This window comes from Pistacia vera, unplaced genomic scaffold (genome assembly GCF_008641045.1).
Source record: "Pistacia vera cultivar Batoury unplaced genomic scaffold, PisVer_v2 Contig223, whole genome shotgun sequence".
NCBI classification, from domain to species: Eukaryota; Viridiplantae; Streptophyta; class Magnoliopsida; order Sapindales; family Anacardiaceae; genus Pistacia; species Pistacia vera.
The window spans coordinates 3,025,653-3,041,385 of record NW_022196028.1 but is presented as its reverse complement, the minus strand read 5'-3'; the positions used below and the strand labels follow the sequence as shown (position 1 = coordinate 3,041,385).

Sequence of the window (15,733 nt, the reverse complement as noted above, 5' to 3'; positions counted from 1 at the left end):
AAGGTTTTAATTATTTTAATATTTAAAATTAAAAAAAACTAAATTTTAATTGGGTACAACTTAAATATTAAGAATATCAAGTTTGATGTTAAATTCTTTAAGTATAATGTTATTAATATCAAAGTCTTGTTAATTTCAATTTTAATGTTTATAGTTTAACTAGTTGAAAGGCCAGCGCATTGCGCGGGTTGCTTATGAAATTGGTTTTGACACCACATTTTTTTTAATAACTGGAATTTAAATAGTGGATTTTTTTTTAAGATAATAACAATGGTTCGACATATTATAATGGTTTTGAATAATGCAAATTGATAATTATACAATAAGGTTTGGAAATCAGATAAACATTGTTGTGATTTGGGACCAAATCACACTCTAAATCTACTGCCAATTTAATCACACACACAAGATTAAAGAAGAATCGAAGACACAAACAATTACCGTGGTTTACTTGTTTAAGATTTGAACAAGCTACGTCCACGTTGAGCTCCAGAACACTGAGGCTCGCTGCACTATGTATCAAGGAAGTTTGTACAGATTACAACTCACAAGAACTCTCAAATCTCTCTCAAACGCTATTACAAACACCCACTCAAAGTAATCCTTATAAAACCTAAGAGAAATCTAACCCACTCCTCTTAACCAAAAGGAAACACAACCTTTTTCTACACGATTCACCAAAATCGCCTAAGAACTACACAAATTGAGTGCAAAGTAAGAATCCTAGCAGAGAGTAAAAATACACGAAGAAGAGAGCAAAAAATATGTTCACACAATAGAGAATTGGCTGCTTTTATATGTTGACTAAATGAGAGGAGGGCAGACATTGGATCTTCACACAATGTGACGGCCAGGATTAAAAAAGGACAGCATTCAAAATAGGAGCGCATGGGATTAAGTCATGCTGCACCGTTTATGGCTTCATACTTTAACAATCTCCAACTTGAAGCCAACACACCCCTTTTGAACAGTACCAATTAGTGCAACAAGCATCTTTAATGTTCCTTCTTAGCTCTATTACCTTATCTGATGTGAAGTAAGTTCAAGCAATGCTTGAACTTAGTGGAAATCACCACCTTAGTCCCCATGTCAGCTGGATTCTCCTCGGTTGGGATCTTCCGTAAGTTCAATTGGCCTCTTGAGATGAGATCTCTCACAAAATGGAACCTCACATCCACGTGTATAGTCCTCTCGTGATACATTGGATTTTTACATAGGTGGATGGTGTGACTGTCAGAATATACAATCACAAGCCTTTCCAACTAGTTAGCCTCTTTCGGAATACCTTGCAACCAAATTGCTTCCTTAAACGCATCAGTTAGAGCCACATATTCAGCCTCAGTTGTGGATAAAGCAACCAGGGGTTGTAATTGTGACTTCCAGCTCACACAATTCCCACCAAGAATAAAACAATATGCTGTAGTAGATTTTCTAGTATCTCTGTCGCCTGCAAAATCAGAATCTATATACCCAACCAGATCAAGTACAATATTTCTCTTGCAATAATCCAAACCAACATTGAGACATCCCACATTACTTAGGAAGGAGGCGCCTGAGCTAGTTAAATACTAGGGGAACCCCCTGATAGTCAAGACGCGTTTTGGGCTTGAGCAAGGGTTCTTGGGCCTGAAAATAAAACCGTGAGGGGTTGGGCTTGGGAGTTGGACCACCCAAGCTGCCAAAGCTGATAATATCTTGACTGTGTTAGGTCAGCAGTAGGCCGGGGTGTTACAATTGATATCAAAGCCAACCCCAACCGGAAGTGTGTGGATAGTCAAGAGATCTCGTCTGGCCTAAGAGGGATCGCAGCGAGGACGTTGGATCCTGAGGGGGGAGATTGAGACATCCCACATTGCTTGGGAAGGAGGAGCCTGAGCTAGTTAAATACTAAACTGTGAGGGGTTGGGCTTTGTAGTCAGACCACCCAGGTTGCCAAAGTAGACAATATCTTGACTATGTTGGGCCGATAGTGGGTCGGGGTGTTGCAAACATGCACAAAACTGTTTATGTATCTTAAAAGCCATTTCAAAGCAACCCAATTCTCAATTCCAAGATTAGACATGTATCTACTTAGTAAAGAAATAGCAAAGGCTAGGTCTTGTCTTGTACTAATCATAGCATACATTGTTGAGCCTAATGCATTAGCATAGGGAATGTTCTCTATGTTTATTAGTTTAGAATCTGTTTTAGGACATTGCACTTTGCTGAGTACAAAGTGACTTGCTAAGGGTATAGAAACAATTCTAGAGTTAGTCATTCCAAACTTGGATGTAAGTTTATGTAAATATGACATTTGGTGAATTTTCAGGTTATTAAATTTCCTTTCTCTCTATCACCATTCCTAGAATCCTCTTTGCACATCCTAACTCCCTCATATCAAATTCAACACTCAACTTTGCCTTTAAATAATTTATTTTGGACTTAGACTCACATATTAACAACATGTCATCAACATACAAAAGTAAATATATAGGCATGTCATTGAAAAGTGCAAAATAAAAGCAATTGTCATATTTACTCATAGTAAACCCAATCCCAACGATAAAAGAGTCAAATTGTTTATACCGCTGCCTAGGAGACTGTTTAAGACCATATAGAGATTTATGCAACAAGCACACATGTTTAGGCAGATTTCTATCTATAAAACCAATAGGCTGACTCATATATATAGTTTCTTCTAACTCACCACGTAAGAATGCAATCTTAATGTCTAATTATTCTAGTTCTAAATCCTAGTGAGCAACTATAGACAACACTAACTTAATTGTTTTAAGTTTAACTACAGAAGAAAATATCTCATTAAAATCATTACCTTTTCTTTGTGTGTAGCCCTTTGCAACTACCGTGGCCTTGTATCTTAGAGGGTCAGATTGATTTATCCCTTTCTTTAGCTTGAATAGCCATCTATACTTTACACACTTTTGATCTTTAGGTTTTCAAATCAATGACTAGGTTCTATTTACCTTTAAGGAGTGCATTTCTGTTGGAGTAGGTGCCCTAAAGCAAATCAATTATTGTATAATTGACTCTTTGTAATAATGTTTATTCATCAATAAAAGACATTTTGTTAGAGTCATAAAAGTGACTCTATTTTGGTGATAAAAATACCCCATTTGTGATTAAAAAAGTCCCAACATCCCGGCTTTTAATATTTTGTCGATTATCATCCAAATTCTTGGGTTTTGGGTGAATAGAGAAATTGTTAACATAGCCCGGTGAAGGTCGTAGATCCAATTTAATCGGCTGGATTTTTAAACACTAATTGTGAAGCTGGTTCAAAGATCACCTCTATACTTATGTAGTGCAGTTAATCGAGTCACATACAAGCATAACGGAGTCTCTGTACAACAAAAGCTTATGACACTCAAATGTCAGAGGGGAATTAGTTGACTCATTACCAGACGAATTGTGAGAAAAAAAAAATGCAAGAATAGTAGTGTCAAGTTTATTGCGTAATTTTGTTTATGCGGAAGTAGATGTTCAAGAATCATGCCGTCGAAGTTCGGAGTCTTCACTTGATTCGCATCAATTTTCACAAACAATTGGCCGAAGACGAGATTTGCGTTCCGACTTGGAGGGGAAGTACATTATACTTCATTAATCTCTAAACAAGAGAAGTTGATCTGATTCTTCAACTTAATCGGAACTTTCTCAAATTTTCATGTATAACAAACGGGTGTAAAGAATCTGTATCACATCAATTCTCAAATGGCTGTATGTCCTGAGCATAAAGAGGCTAACGGGAATTCTATAAGCTTTAACACTTCATATAAGTAGAGTGGAGGTGGATGCAACGATTCAATACTGACGACACGCTTCAACAAGCTACAAAGTTGTTGAAAAGACACATAACTTTGAGTAAGCATTTTCTGTGTATGGCTATAATCTTTCTCTATTAAATAAGGCTTCCCTACTATTTATGGCACATTTCAAAGATGGTTTGGATAATTTGGTTGGAGATCCCATGTCGAATAGATACGGTCAAGTCAATAAGTTTATAAGAAATGGAACATCTTTCACTCATTAAGGCTTTTTGGGTAAAGATTTAAGCCTAAAAACTAACAAATATTATCAAAACCAATCTCTTTTGAACTGAGTGATTGACCAGAGATTGCCAAACTATCACTATTTATAGGTGGGCTGCCAAACGACCACTATTCATAAGCAATTACGCTTCCGATTTATAGTGAGAGAAAACTGGACATATATTATCAAGGAACGACGCTTTCTTTCACATAATCATCACTATATCAGGTCACTCAATCAACTGCGGATTTTATGTATTTTATAAATGCCATATATCACTTTTTAATATTGGTCGTTCATTTAACTTGCTGCATAGCACTCACATCAGTTTCAATAAGTTTGATAGCCTTCTGCAAATCCTTTGTTCAATCTCTCATGGTATCAGCTGAGCTGTTTCTTACAAGGCAAACAATTAGATGAGTAGAAGCAGCTAGGGAGCCTTTTGCCACTGATATTTGCAGTATCTCTGTAACGGGTGAATTTGTAGCTACCTTCCCTTGAAAAATTGTGCTACTTTTCATTTGGTGTTTTGAATTTTGATCTGGGCTAAGGATCAGATTGAGAAAAGGAATTTTGTTTGTTATTTGCTGGCATATCTACTGCAGATACTCCCAACTTGAACTCCATCTGAATATTTGTGATGTTTGAGAACTAATCTTGTGTCCAGTTTTTCTCGAGTTGAACGCTTAATTATAAAAAAATTTCATTCAAGTTTTTGATCTCTTTCTCAAAAAAAAAAAAAAAAAAAAAAAAATCACACATAAAGGTGTTACTGGGAATGCAGATAAAGCCTCAGAATGTAATTATATATCAAATCATCTCAAGTTAACTAGTACAGAAAACCCAAAACTAGCTAGCTTGCTACAAAAAACATGCGAGTTTCGATATTCTTTTTGCCCAGATCATAAGTTCTTCTGTACTGAAGGCCTGCAACCATTCACAAAATTACTTCTATTACCCATTGATGATAAAAACGATCTCTGTAAATGAAGACTTCTTGAGATAGTAGCCTTAGGACTGTATGATTTGTGGCCATCTAAACCAGCTGCCTAGTCTTGCAAGACTTCATTTTTAATCTACAGAAGCTCCCTTCTTTACAAGATCTTCCAGGTTCTTCACACTTGCTAAAGATGTAAAAGATTGAGAATTCCCCTGATAAACTTTGAAAGACCTCTTCTGCATAACAAAATTTATAAGCTTTAGAGAATAGAACTATAATTATTCACAAACAAATGATATCATCATTCATCTCTATGAATACTTACTTGATGGGAGTTGAGCAAACCCAGATAATTCATACAAAGGTCCATTTGAAGATGAGAAGAATGTACACGATCCTGAAGAAGATGCATCCTCCATCAACTCCGTTACAAACAATGAAGAAGATACAGAGTTCGTTGAATCTTCTAAGGATTCAACAAGATGATACTGACTCAGAAATTTCATTACACCTTCTAATGACCCACTGATCATCTGGTTTATTTTCAAATTACTCAGATGTTCAAAAACTGGTTGCTACCATCCATGATCACCCACTTCACAAAAATCAGAAGTTGAATTATTGGTTCGATTCTTCAAGATCTATTGAAGACTTTTCTGTTGTATGGTCTTTGAAGAGGAAGCATATATGTATATATAATAATACCTTTATACTCGGTGGCCAGCAAAGATTGGATAATGTTGACCATTTTATATTGTGTATACATTAAAACAATATGATGAGATTTGAATTATCAACTGTGTATGGTTTAAACTTATTGCCTTTCCCATACTACTAGGAAAAAGGATAAGGTCTAATTTTGAAGACATCCATATCCGAGTCACCTCTTTTTTATATGGCTGAAACTCAGGTCACCATCTTTGGCAACTGCCTCATAAAGCTATGACAAATTTGCATATTTCCCCATTTCAAGGCATAAAACAAAGTAAAAGTTTATGCCCAAGAGGAATCTCTACACTTAGCAGACCGCACCAATTTTTGTTGGGCATGGATAATACTTCCAACAATCTTGTTTAACATGATAATTCAAGAATTCATTTTTCACCATTTTCACTCATGTGTACAAACTTTATGTCTTTTACTCATTTCAGTGTGAAACAATCCCAGACTTTAAAAAATATAATATATAGTATTTATCTAGATTTATTATGATGTATTAAAGCTGTAAATAATTATGGAATATTCAGGGTTATGAGCTTAATATTTAAGGGGGGAAATTAAGGTAGGTAAGGATAAGAAGGTTGACTTAGATTAGATGATAAAGGAAAGATGTGGGTATGTGATGGGCACCCAAACTGCCACACATGCTACTGCCAATTAATTCTTCTAGTAATCTTATCCATAAAATATAATGACATCTCACTCACCTTTTCTTTTATTATTATTATGCTTTAAACCTTTTACTACTATTTTTAATAATGACTTGCCCTTTCCTAATTCCCCTTTATGTACCAACTGATTTTTCTCGTAAATAAGTCCTATCCGTTTCTCATCTCGTTTTGGGCACGCGGAGTTGATGATGTAGTTCTCTATTTCTAGAAATACAAGTCTGCATATGTAAGGACATAAATGGCATAATTAATATAATAATAGCGAATTTAAATATGTTTCCGAAATGAAAAAATTGGTCGTTACTCATACGACCTGATGAAAAACATAAATTGCGTATTGGAATTTGTAATTTCTTTTTCATAATTATTATCTTTTTAGAATACTAATTTGATACACACCTACTAAATCCACTCGACTGAATTAACATGAAATTAGGCAAATAGTTGCGCATACCAATCTAAAATCTAATAAACCAACTCTTGGACAATCGAGTGATTCTATAAAAATTCTTGGATGATATTTAAGAGATCTTAATGTTAAATCTCTTTTAGTTGTAATAAGGGTGGTTACCAAGCTCTTACCCAACCGATAGTTTTACGGTTCCAAATGAACTAGTTAAGATTCACGTAAGTTGACGAATACCCAATAAACAAAATAAAATAAAAAATAAAAAAATCAAGTTGAACAATACATTTAAATTACTTATTAAATAATAACTCATTTTATTGATAAAAAGCACTTTAACAAAAACAATCAGTTGTAGCCTAATTTGAAATATTAAAGTTTGTGCTTAACTTCAACTCACACTCAAGTTTGCCACTAATCATCCCTAGCAAATAACTTTAGCTCAACCAGAAATAGGAAAGAGGCAAAAATAATATAATACAGTATGTTATTATCTCATTTCCTCGTCATTTTGTTTGGCCCTAATGATGTTTAGTAATTAATTTCATTTTTTTAAGATTCAATATAAACAGCAGAAGGATACCAACATTTCCATTAAGTTGTCTACAACTGAAATATTAAACTCAATCTGTAAGAATAATTTATATAAATCATATGCTTAAAGTGCTATGAAAATTGATATAAGTTGGCAAGACTGATTACTGATACCATGGTAGATTCATATTACCTTCAAATATCATCATTATAGACAAACTACCTTGGATAATTAACAGGAGTTCCAAGCTACCAACCAAAATTCCAAGATCAATGTCCTTGTCTTCAAAATTTTTGATGAAGGGTGACTCTGAAAGCACAAAAAAATCATGCATATGAGACTCCACTCTTCTTAAGAGAAATATATATATATGACTTATAAAACAATAATCAATAATACTATGTGCACTAACATTTTGTACTAATCCAAGTACTAACATTGAAAATTTGAAATTCCTAAAAAAAAAAATTCAAATTTTCACGGTAGTACTTGGATTGTACCAATTAGTTAGTGCACATAGCATTACTCAACAATAATATTGTCAAATGAACAGTACAGTGCAGTTGATTACTAACCAAGAGGTCCAAAGATGATGACCTGTCTCGGGGATCCTCTGTATGCTAAAATGCAAGAAAGTGGCAGTCAAACACTATTTATAACAAATTCTGCTCCAGCAATAAATATTCACAATGGTAGAATGATAAAATAGTTATCAAGACAATTCAAATATTTTGTTTTTTCCAATACAAGCTTCAAAAGTTTCATTGTGTCATTGCAGAAATGTTAATTGACAACTGACCCCCCATTCTCATTTGGAAGAAACTGAAAAACTCGCAATCTATAACCATTTCAACTCAATGACAAAAAGGTAAGTGGCATGAGATATAATTGTATAATTTATCAGGTGCTTCAAATTTCAGAAGCAAACTGTAGAAGTAAGCTCAGGTTATGAGACTCAAATTTCAACAAATTGAAACTGAATTATTGCATATCATCAAAATGAAATCCACAAGCTACGCATCAGATATCCTTTATAGGCTCCAAAAGGAATATAAATAATGGGTTGGTATCTAAAACTACAGCATATGCCGAAAAAAAAAAAAAAAAAAGAATACAAGCAACTAAAAAAAAGACTAACACATTTAGACAAATAATAAATGTAATTGACATCTATTTAAGTTACCAGGATGACACAAATGAACAGAATTTGGTGAGAATTGATCTGGTGGAGCAGTTGGTGGTGGGCTTTCCACAATGGTTCCAACAGCTCATAAAAGCTAGGCCAGCTTTGCTGGTCTTCAGATGCATGTAAGGGAAACGTCCAATAGCACACTCAAGTACTACCAAGCCCAAACTCCACATATCACTGCTATAGTCATAAGTGCTCCCACTAATTCTTTCTGGCTAGACAAGAAAAAATAAAAATTTCAAGTCAATATCTGCATGAAACTTTACGCGTATGTGGTTGGATGTGTGGGAAAATGCTATAAAGACTACAAAGGAAGAAAATACAGATAAGGAATTCAATGTGATAAACGAAATACAGTGAAATAAAAGGCTCACATACCGACATATAATTGTAAGTTCCAACAAATGTATCCCTTTGACCCATAGAGCTAGCTAGCATTGCACTCAAACCAAAATCAGTAATCTTCACTTCCCCTTTTTGATTTACCAGTAAATTGGATGGTTTTATGTCCCTGTGTATTACGTGTCTTTCATTGTGCAAGTAACAAGACCTTGCAAAACCTGAAAAATATACAAAAGGAAAAGGCTATTCAGCCAGAAACAGAGAAGATTTTAAATGTTGCAAGTGAATTTTGTATTGTAGCAAGCTGTCAACATTGAGTTAATAAGAAGGAAGCTCACAGACCTGTTACACAACGCAAGATATGGTTCAGAAATGGTATTAACTTGTCGGATCACATCTGCCAGAGAACCACGATCCTATACTCTAGCACAAGAGAATAACTCCATTGTGATAAAAAAGGTGGTAGCAAACTACAACATGGGAACATTGTGATGCCTGATTATTTTCAGCTCCTGCACAATTTGTTTGCGGATATCCTCTTGTAGTTCATCTGAATGACCTGTAATACACAACTCGGCGAAATTCCAAATGGTTCAGAAATCAATTCCCTATGCATCTCTTTGCTTTGAGAATCGTGTAGTACTAAACTTACAAATAGGAACGCAATAAAAGTTCTTTTAGGATGATGAAATGTGTTTTTTTTTTTTCTTTTTAATAATTTCTAAACATGAAACACCCTAAACCCTCCTATTTTTTTTTTTTTTTTTTATAATATAGAATAAGGAATAAAGGAAAGAATTATCGATTCAAACAAATTAAAAACTCATTCATCTAGCAAATGGTTGGAATATAAGTTAAAGACAAAAGCAAACAGTCAATATAGTTTTATATGCAAGCCCAAAAGGAATCAAAAGCACATTAGTTGTAGTATAATGACCTTCAATGCAAACAGTGTCTTCTATCCATTTATGACGAACAAGTTGTACAACACCGCCACTTCCCTTTCCAATTACTTTGATTGTCCGAGGTCTTCCAAAGAGAACTCAAAATAAGCTCCTTGCAATCGGAATGCTGTTCAAATTACAAATAAGAAGCAAGTTTAAGAGGCTTTAAAACACAAATTGAGGAATAATTGCCGGACATGCGGATGAAAGTCTGATGTACATTAACAAGAGTTTGTGACATCAAGTTCACAGTCATCAGGGCCATTGTGGTTATCGTTTCCTATAAGCAGATGAGTTATAGAGACAAACTTGTAGTGAAAAGAGAATCCTTAAAATTCAAGAATAGTTATTCAAGCGCACTGAAGACTCAAAATATCTTAACCAAAGACCCAAAATAAGACGCAATATAAAATACAGAATCAAATATAAGAACTTACCCTGGATTCTTTTTCTTCAGAAATGAGGCGCAAACCTTTCTGATTCAAAAGCAAATCGCCATCATGAAATGTGCCACTCGCTGTCTGAGATATACAATTCATAAAGATTCATGGTGGCAATTAATCGCATCAAATTAACCAAGAAAACTAACAAACTAATCGTAGAGATTCAAAATTTTCTCCAATTATCGGCCAAATTGAAGACCCAATCAAGAAATATAAACGTAATTAAAATCTAAAAATGTGAAATAATAGACATACAAGAAGGAGGTGATATGGGTTTCTTGAGCTGGAACTGAAAGCTTGAGTTGTTTCATGGCTTCTGGTCTTCATTGTGCGTTCTAGGTTTTAAGAAATTAAGAGCAACTGTTGGGTTTCTAGGGTTTAAAGGGTGGTGAGACGTGAGAGAGAGAGAGTAGATTTTCTTTTCTGGAGAAAGTGAGGCGTTAACAACATAAATTCAAACGAGGAAGGCCGCGAAAAATAACCACTGGCATTACTTGTAATTTAGGAAACAGGTAATAATCAGATGTTTGCGAACGGTATGTTTACGGTGGAATCACCAACAAAACAACCACGTGAAAAGGGTTAGACTAAATAGTGACTTTGTTTCCATACCCTATTCTTATTCCAAATCAAAATGCATATCTATTTCTATTTTTAAAAATCATCTAAATTATTCAACTATTTTTAATTTTAAATTCTACCTTGTAATAATTATCTAACTCTATCTAACAATAATATTTCAAAAATACTACTCCAAATAACTAAAGAAATGAAAATTTTCTAATGTTGTGAAGTCTCACGTTGCTAGTGTGAGAGCGGGTGTGTTTATATGGGGCTAGAGGCCTTAACCAACATAATGCGTTTTGGGTTTGAAGCCCAGGAAAAAACATGTTGAGTCTGAAGTCTAGAAACAAAACGTGAGGTCCTGTAGTGTCAACAGACAAATCATGTTCAGCTATTCACACGTCTAAGTAATTTTTTATTTTTTGAACCAAAAATTAGAAAATTCATTTCTCCTCTTTCAAAATTGAAATACAAAATTTTTAAATAGAAGAAATAAATATTAAATAGACAAAGTCCATCACGGATTTTGCTACCTTACACGAAATTAGGCGGCTTAGACAATGACAAGGGCAAGGGTCAAAATTACTAAAATACTTTTACAACAATAATATCTTACAAGATATCCATACAAAGTGAAGTAGCAAAAATGAATGTAAAAGTGAAACAAAAAGTCAAACTCATTTCACATTCCATTCATTTTTGCTACATACTTTGTAGGAGACTTTGTAAGATTTCTTTATAAGTGTAACATTATTCATATTTTAATACTTTTAAAATTACTTATTTAAATAATATAATATATTCTAAATGTAATTAATTGTTAATCAAGTATCATAAGTGTGAAATGGGATGATAAAAATTTCAACCATAATGTTCAATTTTTTTTTTTTTTTAAAATAGAAAAAAATATAATATATCATAATTAAGGTTTTAATTATTTTAATATAAAATTAAAAAAAACTAAATTTTAATTGGGTACAACTTAAATATTAAGAATATCAAGTTTGATGTTAAATTCTTAAGATAATGTTATTAATATCAAAGTCTTGTTAATTTCAATTTTAATGTTTATAGTTTAACTAGTTGAAAGGCCAGCGCATTGCCGGGTTGCTTATGAAATTGGTTTTGACACCACATTTTTTAATAACTGGAATTAAATAGTGGATTTTTTTTAAGATAATAACAATGGTTCGACATATTATAATGGTTTGAATAATGCACAATTGATAATTATACAATAAGGTTTGGAAATCAGATAAACATTGTTGTGATTTGGGACCAAATCACACTCTAAATCTACTGCCAATTATAACAAACACAAGATTAAAGAAGAATCGAAGACACAAACAATTACCGTGGTTTACTTGTTAAGATTTGAACAAGCTACGTCCACGTTGAGCTCCAGAACACTGAGGCTCGCCTGCACTATGTATCAAGGAAGTGTACGATTAAACTCACAAGAACTCTCAAATCTCTCTCAAACGCTATTACAAACACCACTCAAAGTAATCCTTAAAAACCTAAGAGAAATCTAACCCACTCTCTGAATCTTACCCCTTTAAAGCCCGTGGTTGCAAATTGTCAAAAATTCTCAAGTTTTAAATATATATCTTACCAGAATGTGGAGGTTGTTTGATTTGAATTACTGGCTGTTTTTCATAATTTACAGGAATATTCTGTAGTTGGATCACAAATCAGGGAGTCAATATATTACTGTTGTGTTTGTTGTTTTACTAAGCACATTAACATCTTATTGTGTGAGTGGTGTGGACTTTGCCATGCTTTGTTCTTACATGTACTGATATTTGATTTACAGACCGGATCATTAGTGTTGGATCATGCAGATGAACGTGCGTTGGGACTTCATTTACTACAATTTTCTGAGGTAGATATTTCTCCTTTGCATCTTGACCTTAGTTGGGATGTTATTTAATTAGCTCATCATATAGAATATTTACTTATGATGGATGTGTTTTCCTCACTTTTCAGGTTGTTGAGGAGGCCTGTTCTAATCTGCTGCCTAATGTTTTGTGTGAATACCTTTACAATTTATCCGAATACTTCACAAAATTTTATTCGAATTGTCAGGTATGGTCAAGACTCAATATGGTGGTAGATATTTTGTATTTGATTTCATCATTTTTTTTGGCTTGAGATGAGATAGGGAAGTAGCTCTCTAGGTCATCCTTAGTGTTGAATAGGAAGACAGCAACTAAGTATGATTTAGCCACCTTTATCAACCATATTAACTAAGCAAAGAGTTCACTGTATGCGTCTCCTCAATTTTATTATGATTGCAAGGAAATTTTAATATGTCCTGCTAGATGAAGATGCACTTAAAATTTGCATGAAAATTGTGGAAATGACTTTTTAAATTTCCTATTATGTAACTTCATTTTATTGAAAAATGGCACAGGTTGTTGGGTCAGCCGAGGAAACAAGCAGACTTTTACTATGCGAAGCAACAGCAACAGTTATGAGGAAATGCTTTTATCTTCTTGGGATTGTACCCGTTTACAAGATATGACTGTTTAAATGTGTAACCCGTTATAAAGGGTTGTAAGTTATTCGCTTCATTTAGAGATTGTATACAGAATAGCACTTTTGGCAAATTTTGGTTGGAAAATTTGGCCAGGCAATTTATAAGAAAGTCAGATTTTGAATTTGTATTATTTAATTGTGAACAATGTTTTAATAACCAACCTAGGGTGGAACTCGGCTAAGTTGTTGGGTCTCGGGTTGACTGGTTTGATTAGTCAAACCGGGTGTCAAAAAGTTTAGGGTGCACTTGGTTCATTATTCTGATATTTTTTAGAATAATATTTTGGAAAAAGTAAAATTGGGTGGTTATTACGATGTAGAATTTGGAAATTAACAAAAACATCTTCTAGGTTTGTTTATTTATTAAATACTCTTATAATAAAATATTGAAAATTAACAAAAACACTTTCACCTAACCATTAAATACTGATAATCGGTTATCATTGTGGGAGGGTGGTCGGAGTCGTCGTATTGGCGTATGAATGGTTGGATCTGACCGATCGTGCGTTGATATGATCTTTTTTGGCTAGATCTACGACTAGTCGGTTAGATATGGCTGTTGTTGATAGTCAACGACGACCATATTTTGGCCGTTGTTGATGGTCAACGACGACCATATTTTGGCCGTTGTTGATGGTCAACGACGACCATATTTTGGCCGTCGTTGACAACTGGCTACGGTTAAAGATCTGACATTTTCTGGTCAGATCCACCGTGGATCTAGTGGAAAAGGCTAGATCGGCGTACTATCGGCCAAATCCAGTCGGTAGTGCGCCATTATACCAAATTCCGGCTAGCTGCTGACGGTGGTGGTTGGAATCTGACAAATGTGGGTTGTTGGGGTGTTTTTGTCAATTTCTAAATTTTTTTGGGGGTGTTTTTGAAATTAACAAATCTAGGAGGTTTAAAAATAATTAAATACAAATCTAGGGGGTTTTAAAAGAATTGAATAATATAAAATAATATTTTGAGAACAAGGAAATAAATGTGTATTTTGGATAGAATATGGAATAAAGTAGTGAAAAATTGTGAAACAAAGGGGCCCTTCAAATTCAACAAATACATCCATGAAATTTAGTTAAGTCCCTATAGGTTTGAAATTTAACAAATACATCCCAAATACAAATCGGCTGTCGACTAGTTGACGACAGCGACATACCAAACGCAATTCCAATCACCTCTTGAGTCCACCCCATAGAAAATCTACTCAACATCAAGCCAAAATCGACTGATTTCTGTAGGATCTTACCAACGTTGGCGTTGACCTATTCGCCTAGATCTCACCATCGTTGGTGTTGACAACCCTTTCCATCACCACGAAATACTCTCTTCAGCCTCTTGACCAAAACCCATCTCACCTTACCCTCGTTCACCTTGCCAATCGTTGGCAAAAGTCGACTATTGCTACCATTGTTTTTTTTTTTTTTTAATTTTCGGTTGATTAACTCACCAGAAATCAATTTCGTCGTCACCATTGTACTCACCGGCACTTCCTCTTCAAAAGTCCCAACATCCCGGCTTTTAATATTTTGTCGATTATCATCCAAATTCTTGGGTTTTGGGTGAATAGAGAAATTGTTAACATAGCCCGGTGAAGGTCGTAGATCCAATTTTAATCGGCTGGATTTTAAAACACTAATTGTGAAGCTGGTTTCAAGATCTACCTCTATACTTATGTATTGCAGTTAAATCGGTCACATACAAGCATAACGGAGTCTCTGTACAACAAAAGCTTATGACACTCAAATGTCAGAGGGGAAATTAGTTGACTCATTACCAGACTGAATTGTGAGAAAAAAAAATGCAAGAATAGTAGTGTCAGTTTCATTGCGTAATTTTGTTTATGCGGAAGTAGATGTTCAAGAATCATGCCGTCGAAGTTCGGAGTCTTCACTTGATTCGCATCAATTTTCACAAACAAAATTGCCGAAGACGAGATTTGCCGTTTCCGACTTGGAGTGAAGTACATTATACTTCATTATCTCAAACAAGAGAAGTTGATCCTGATTCTTCAACTTAATCGGACACTTTCTCAATTTCATGTATAACAAACGGATGTAAGAATCTGTATCAACATCAATTCTCAAATGGCTGTATGTCCTGAGCATTAAAGAGGCTACGTGAATTCTATAAGCTTTAACACTTCATATAAGTAGAGTGGAGGTGGATGCAACGATTCAATACTGACGACACCTTCAACAAGCTACAAAGTTGTTGAAAAGAGTCAAATAACTTTTGAGTACATTTTCTGTGTATGGCTATAATCTTTCATCTATTAAATAAGGCCTTCCCTACTATTTATGGCACATGCAAAGATGGTTTGGTATTATTTTGGTTGGAGATCCCATGTCGAATAGATACGGTCAGTCAATAAGTTTATAAGAATGGACAATCATTTCACTCATTAAGGCT

The 15,733-nt window shown here is 34.3% G+C and overlaps 2 protein-coding genes and 1 pseudogene across 2 annotated transcripts; 1 reads left to right on the top strand and 2 right to left on the bottom strand.

Annotated features, from left to right (window-relative positions):
• Positions 1-1,262: 1,262 nt before the first annotated feature.
• Positions 1,263-5,499, bottom strand: LOC116130566. Its single transcript, XM_031416287.1, has 4 exons — positions 5,292-5,499; positions 5,069-5,202; positions 4,899-4,953; positions 1,263-1,447 (listed from the first exon to the last, which is right to left on the bottom strand). The coding sequence occupies exons 1-4, from the start codon at positions 5,497-5,499 to the stop codon at positions 1,263-1,265; spliced, it is 582 nt and encodes a 193-aa protein (XP_031272147.1).
• Positions 5,500-7,516: 2,017 nt separating this feature from the next.
• On the bottom strand, positions 7,517-10,527 carry LOC116130565 (annotated as a pseudogene).
• A 1,438-nt stretch (positions 10,528-11,965) lies between these two features.
• On the top strand, positions 11,966-13,452 carry LOC116130564 (arginine--tRNA ligase, chloroplastic/mitochondrial-like). Its single transcript, XM_031416286.1, has 4 exons — positions 11,966-11,986; positions 12,450-12,665; positions 12,770-12,868; positions 13,197-13,452. The coding sequence occupies exons 1-4, from the start codon at positions 11,966-11,968 to the stop codon at positions 13,305-13,307; spliced, it is 447 nt and encodes a 148-aa protein (XP_031272146.1). The 3' UTR covers positions 13,308-13,452.
• Positions 13,453-15,733: the final 2,281 nt, after the last annotated feature.

Excerpts from the sequence above, each read along its gene's own strand:
- LOC116130566 (XM_031416287.1), bottom strand. The coding sequence starts at position 5,499 with ATGATCAGTGGGTCATTAGAAGGTGTAATGAAATTTCTGAGTCAGTAT. Across the intron at positions 5,203-5,291 it reads GTTTGCTCAACTCCCATCAA|AAGAGGTCTTTCAAAGTTTA; the intron begins GTAAGTATTCAT and ends TTTGTTATGCAG. Across the intron at positions 4,954-5,068 it reads CTTGCAAGACTAGGCAGCTG|GCCTTCAGTACAGAAGAACT; the intron begins GTTTAGATGGCC and ends GAATGGTTGCAG.
- LOC116130564 (XM_031416286.1), top strand. The coding sequence starts at position 11,966 with ATGGTTCGACATATTATAATG. Across the intron at positions 11,987-12,449 it reads TGGTTCGACATATTATAATG|GAATATTCTGTAGTTGGATC; the intron begins GTTTGAATAATG and ends CATAATTTACAG. Across the intron at positions 12,869-13,196 it reads AATTTTATTCGAATTGTCAG|GTTGTTGGGTCAGCCGAGGA; the intron begins GTATGGTCAAGA and ends AAAATGGCACAG.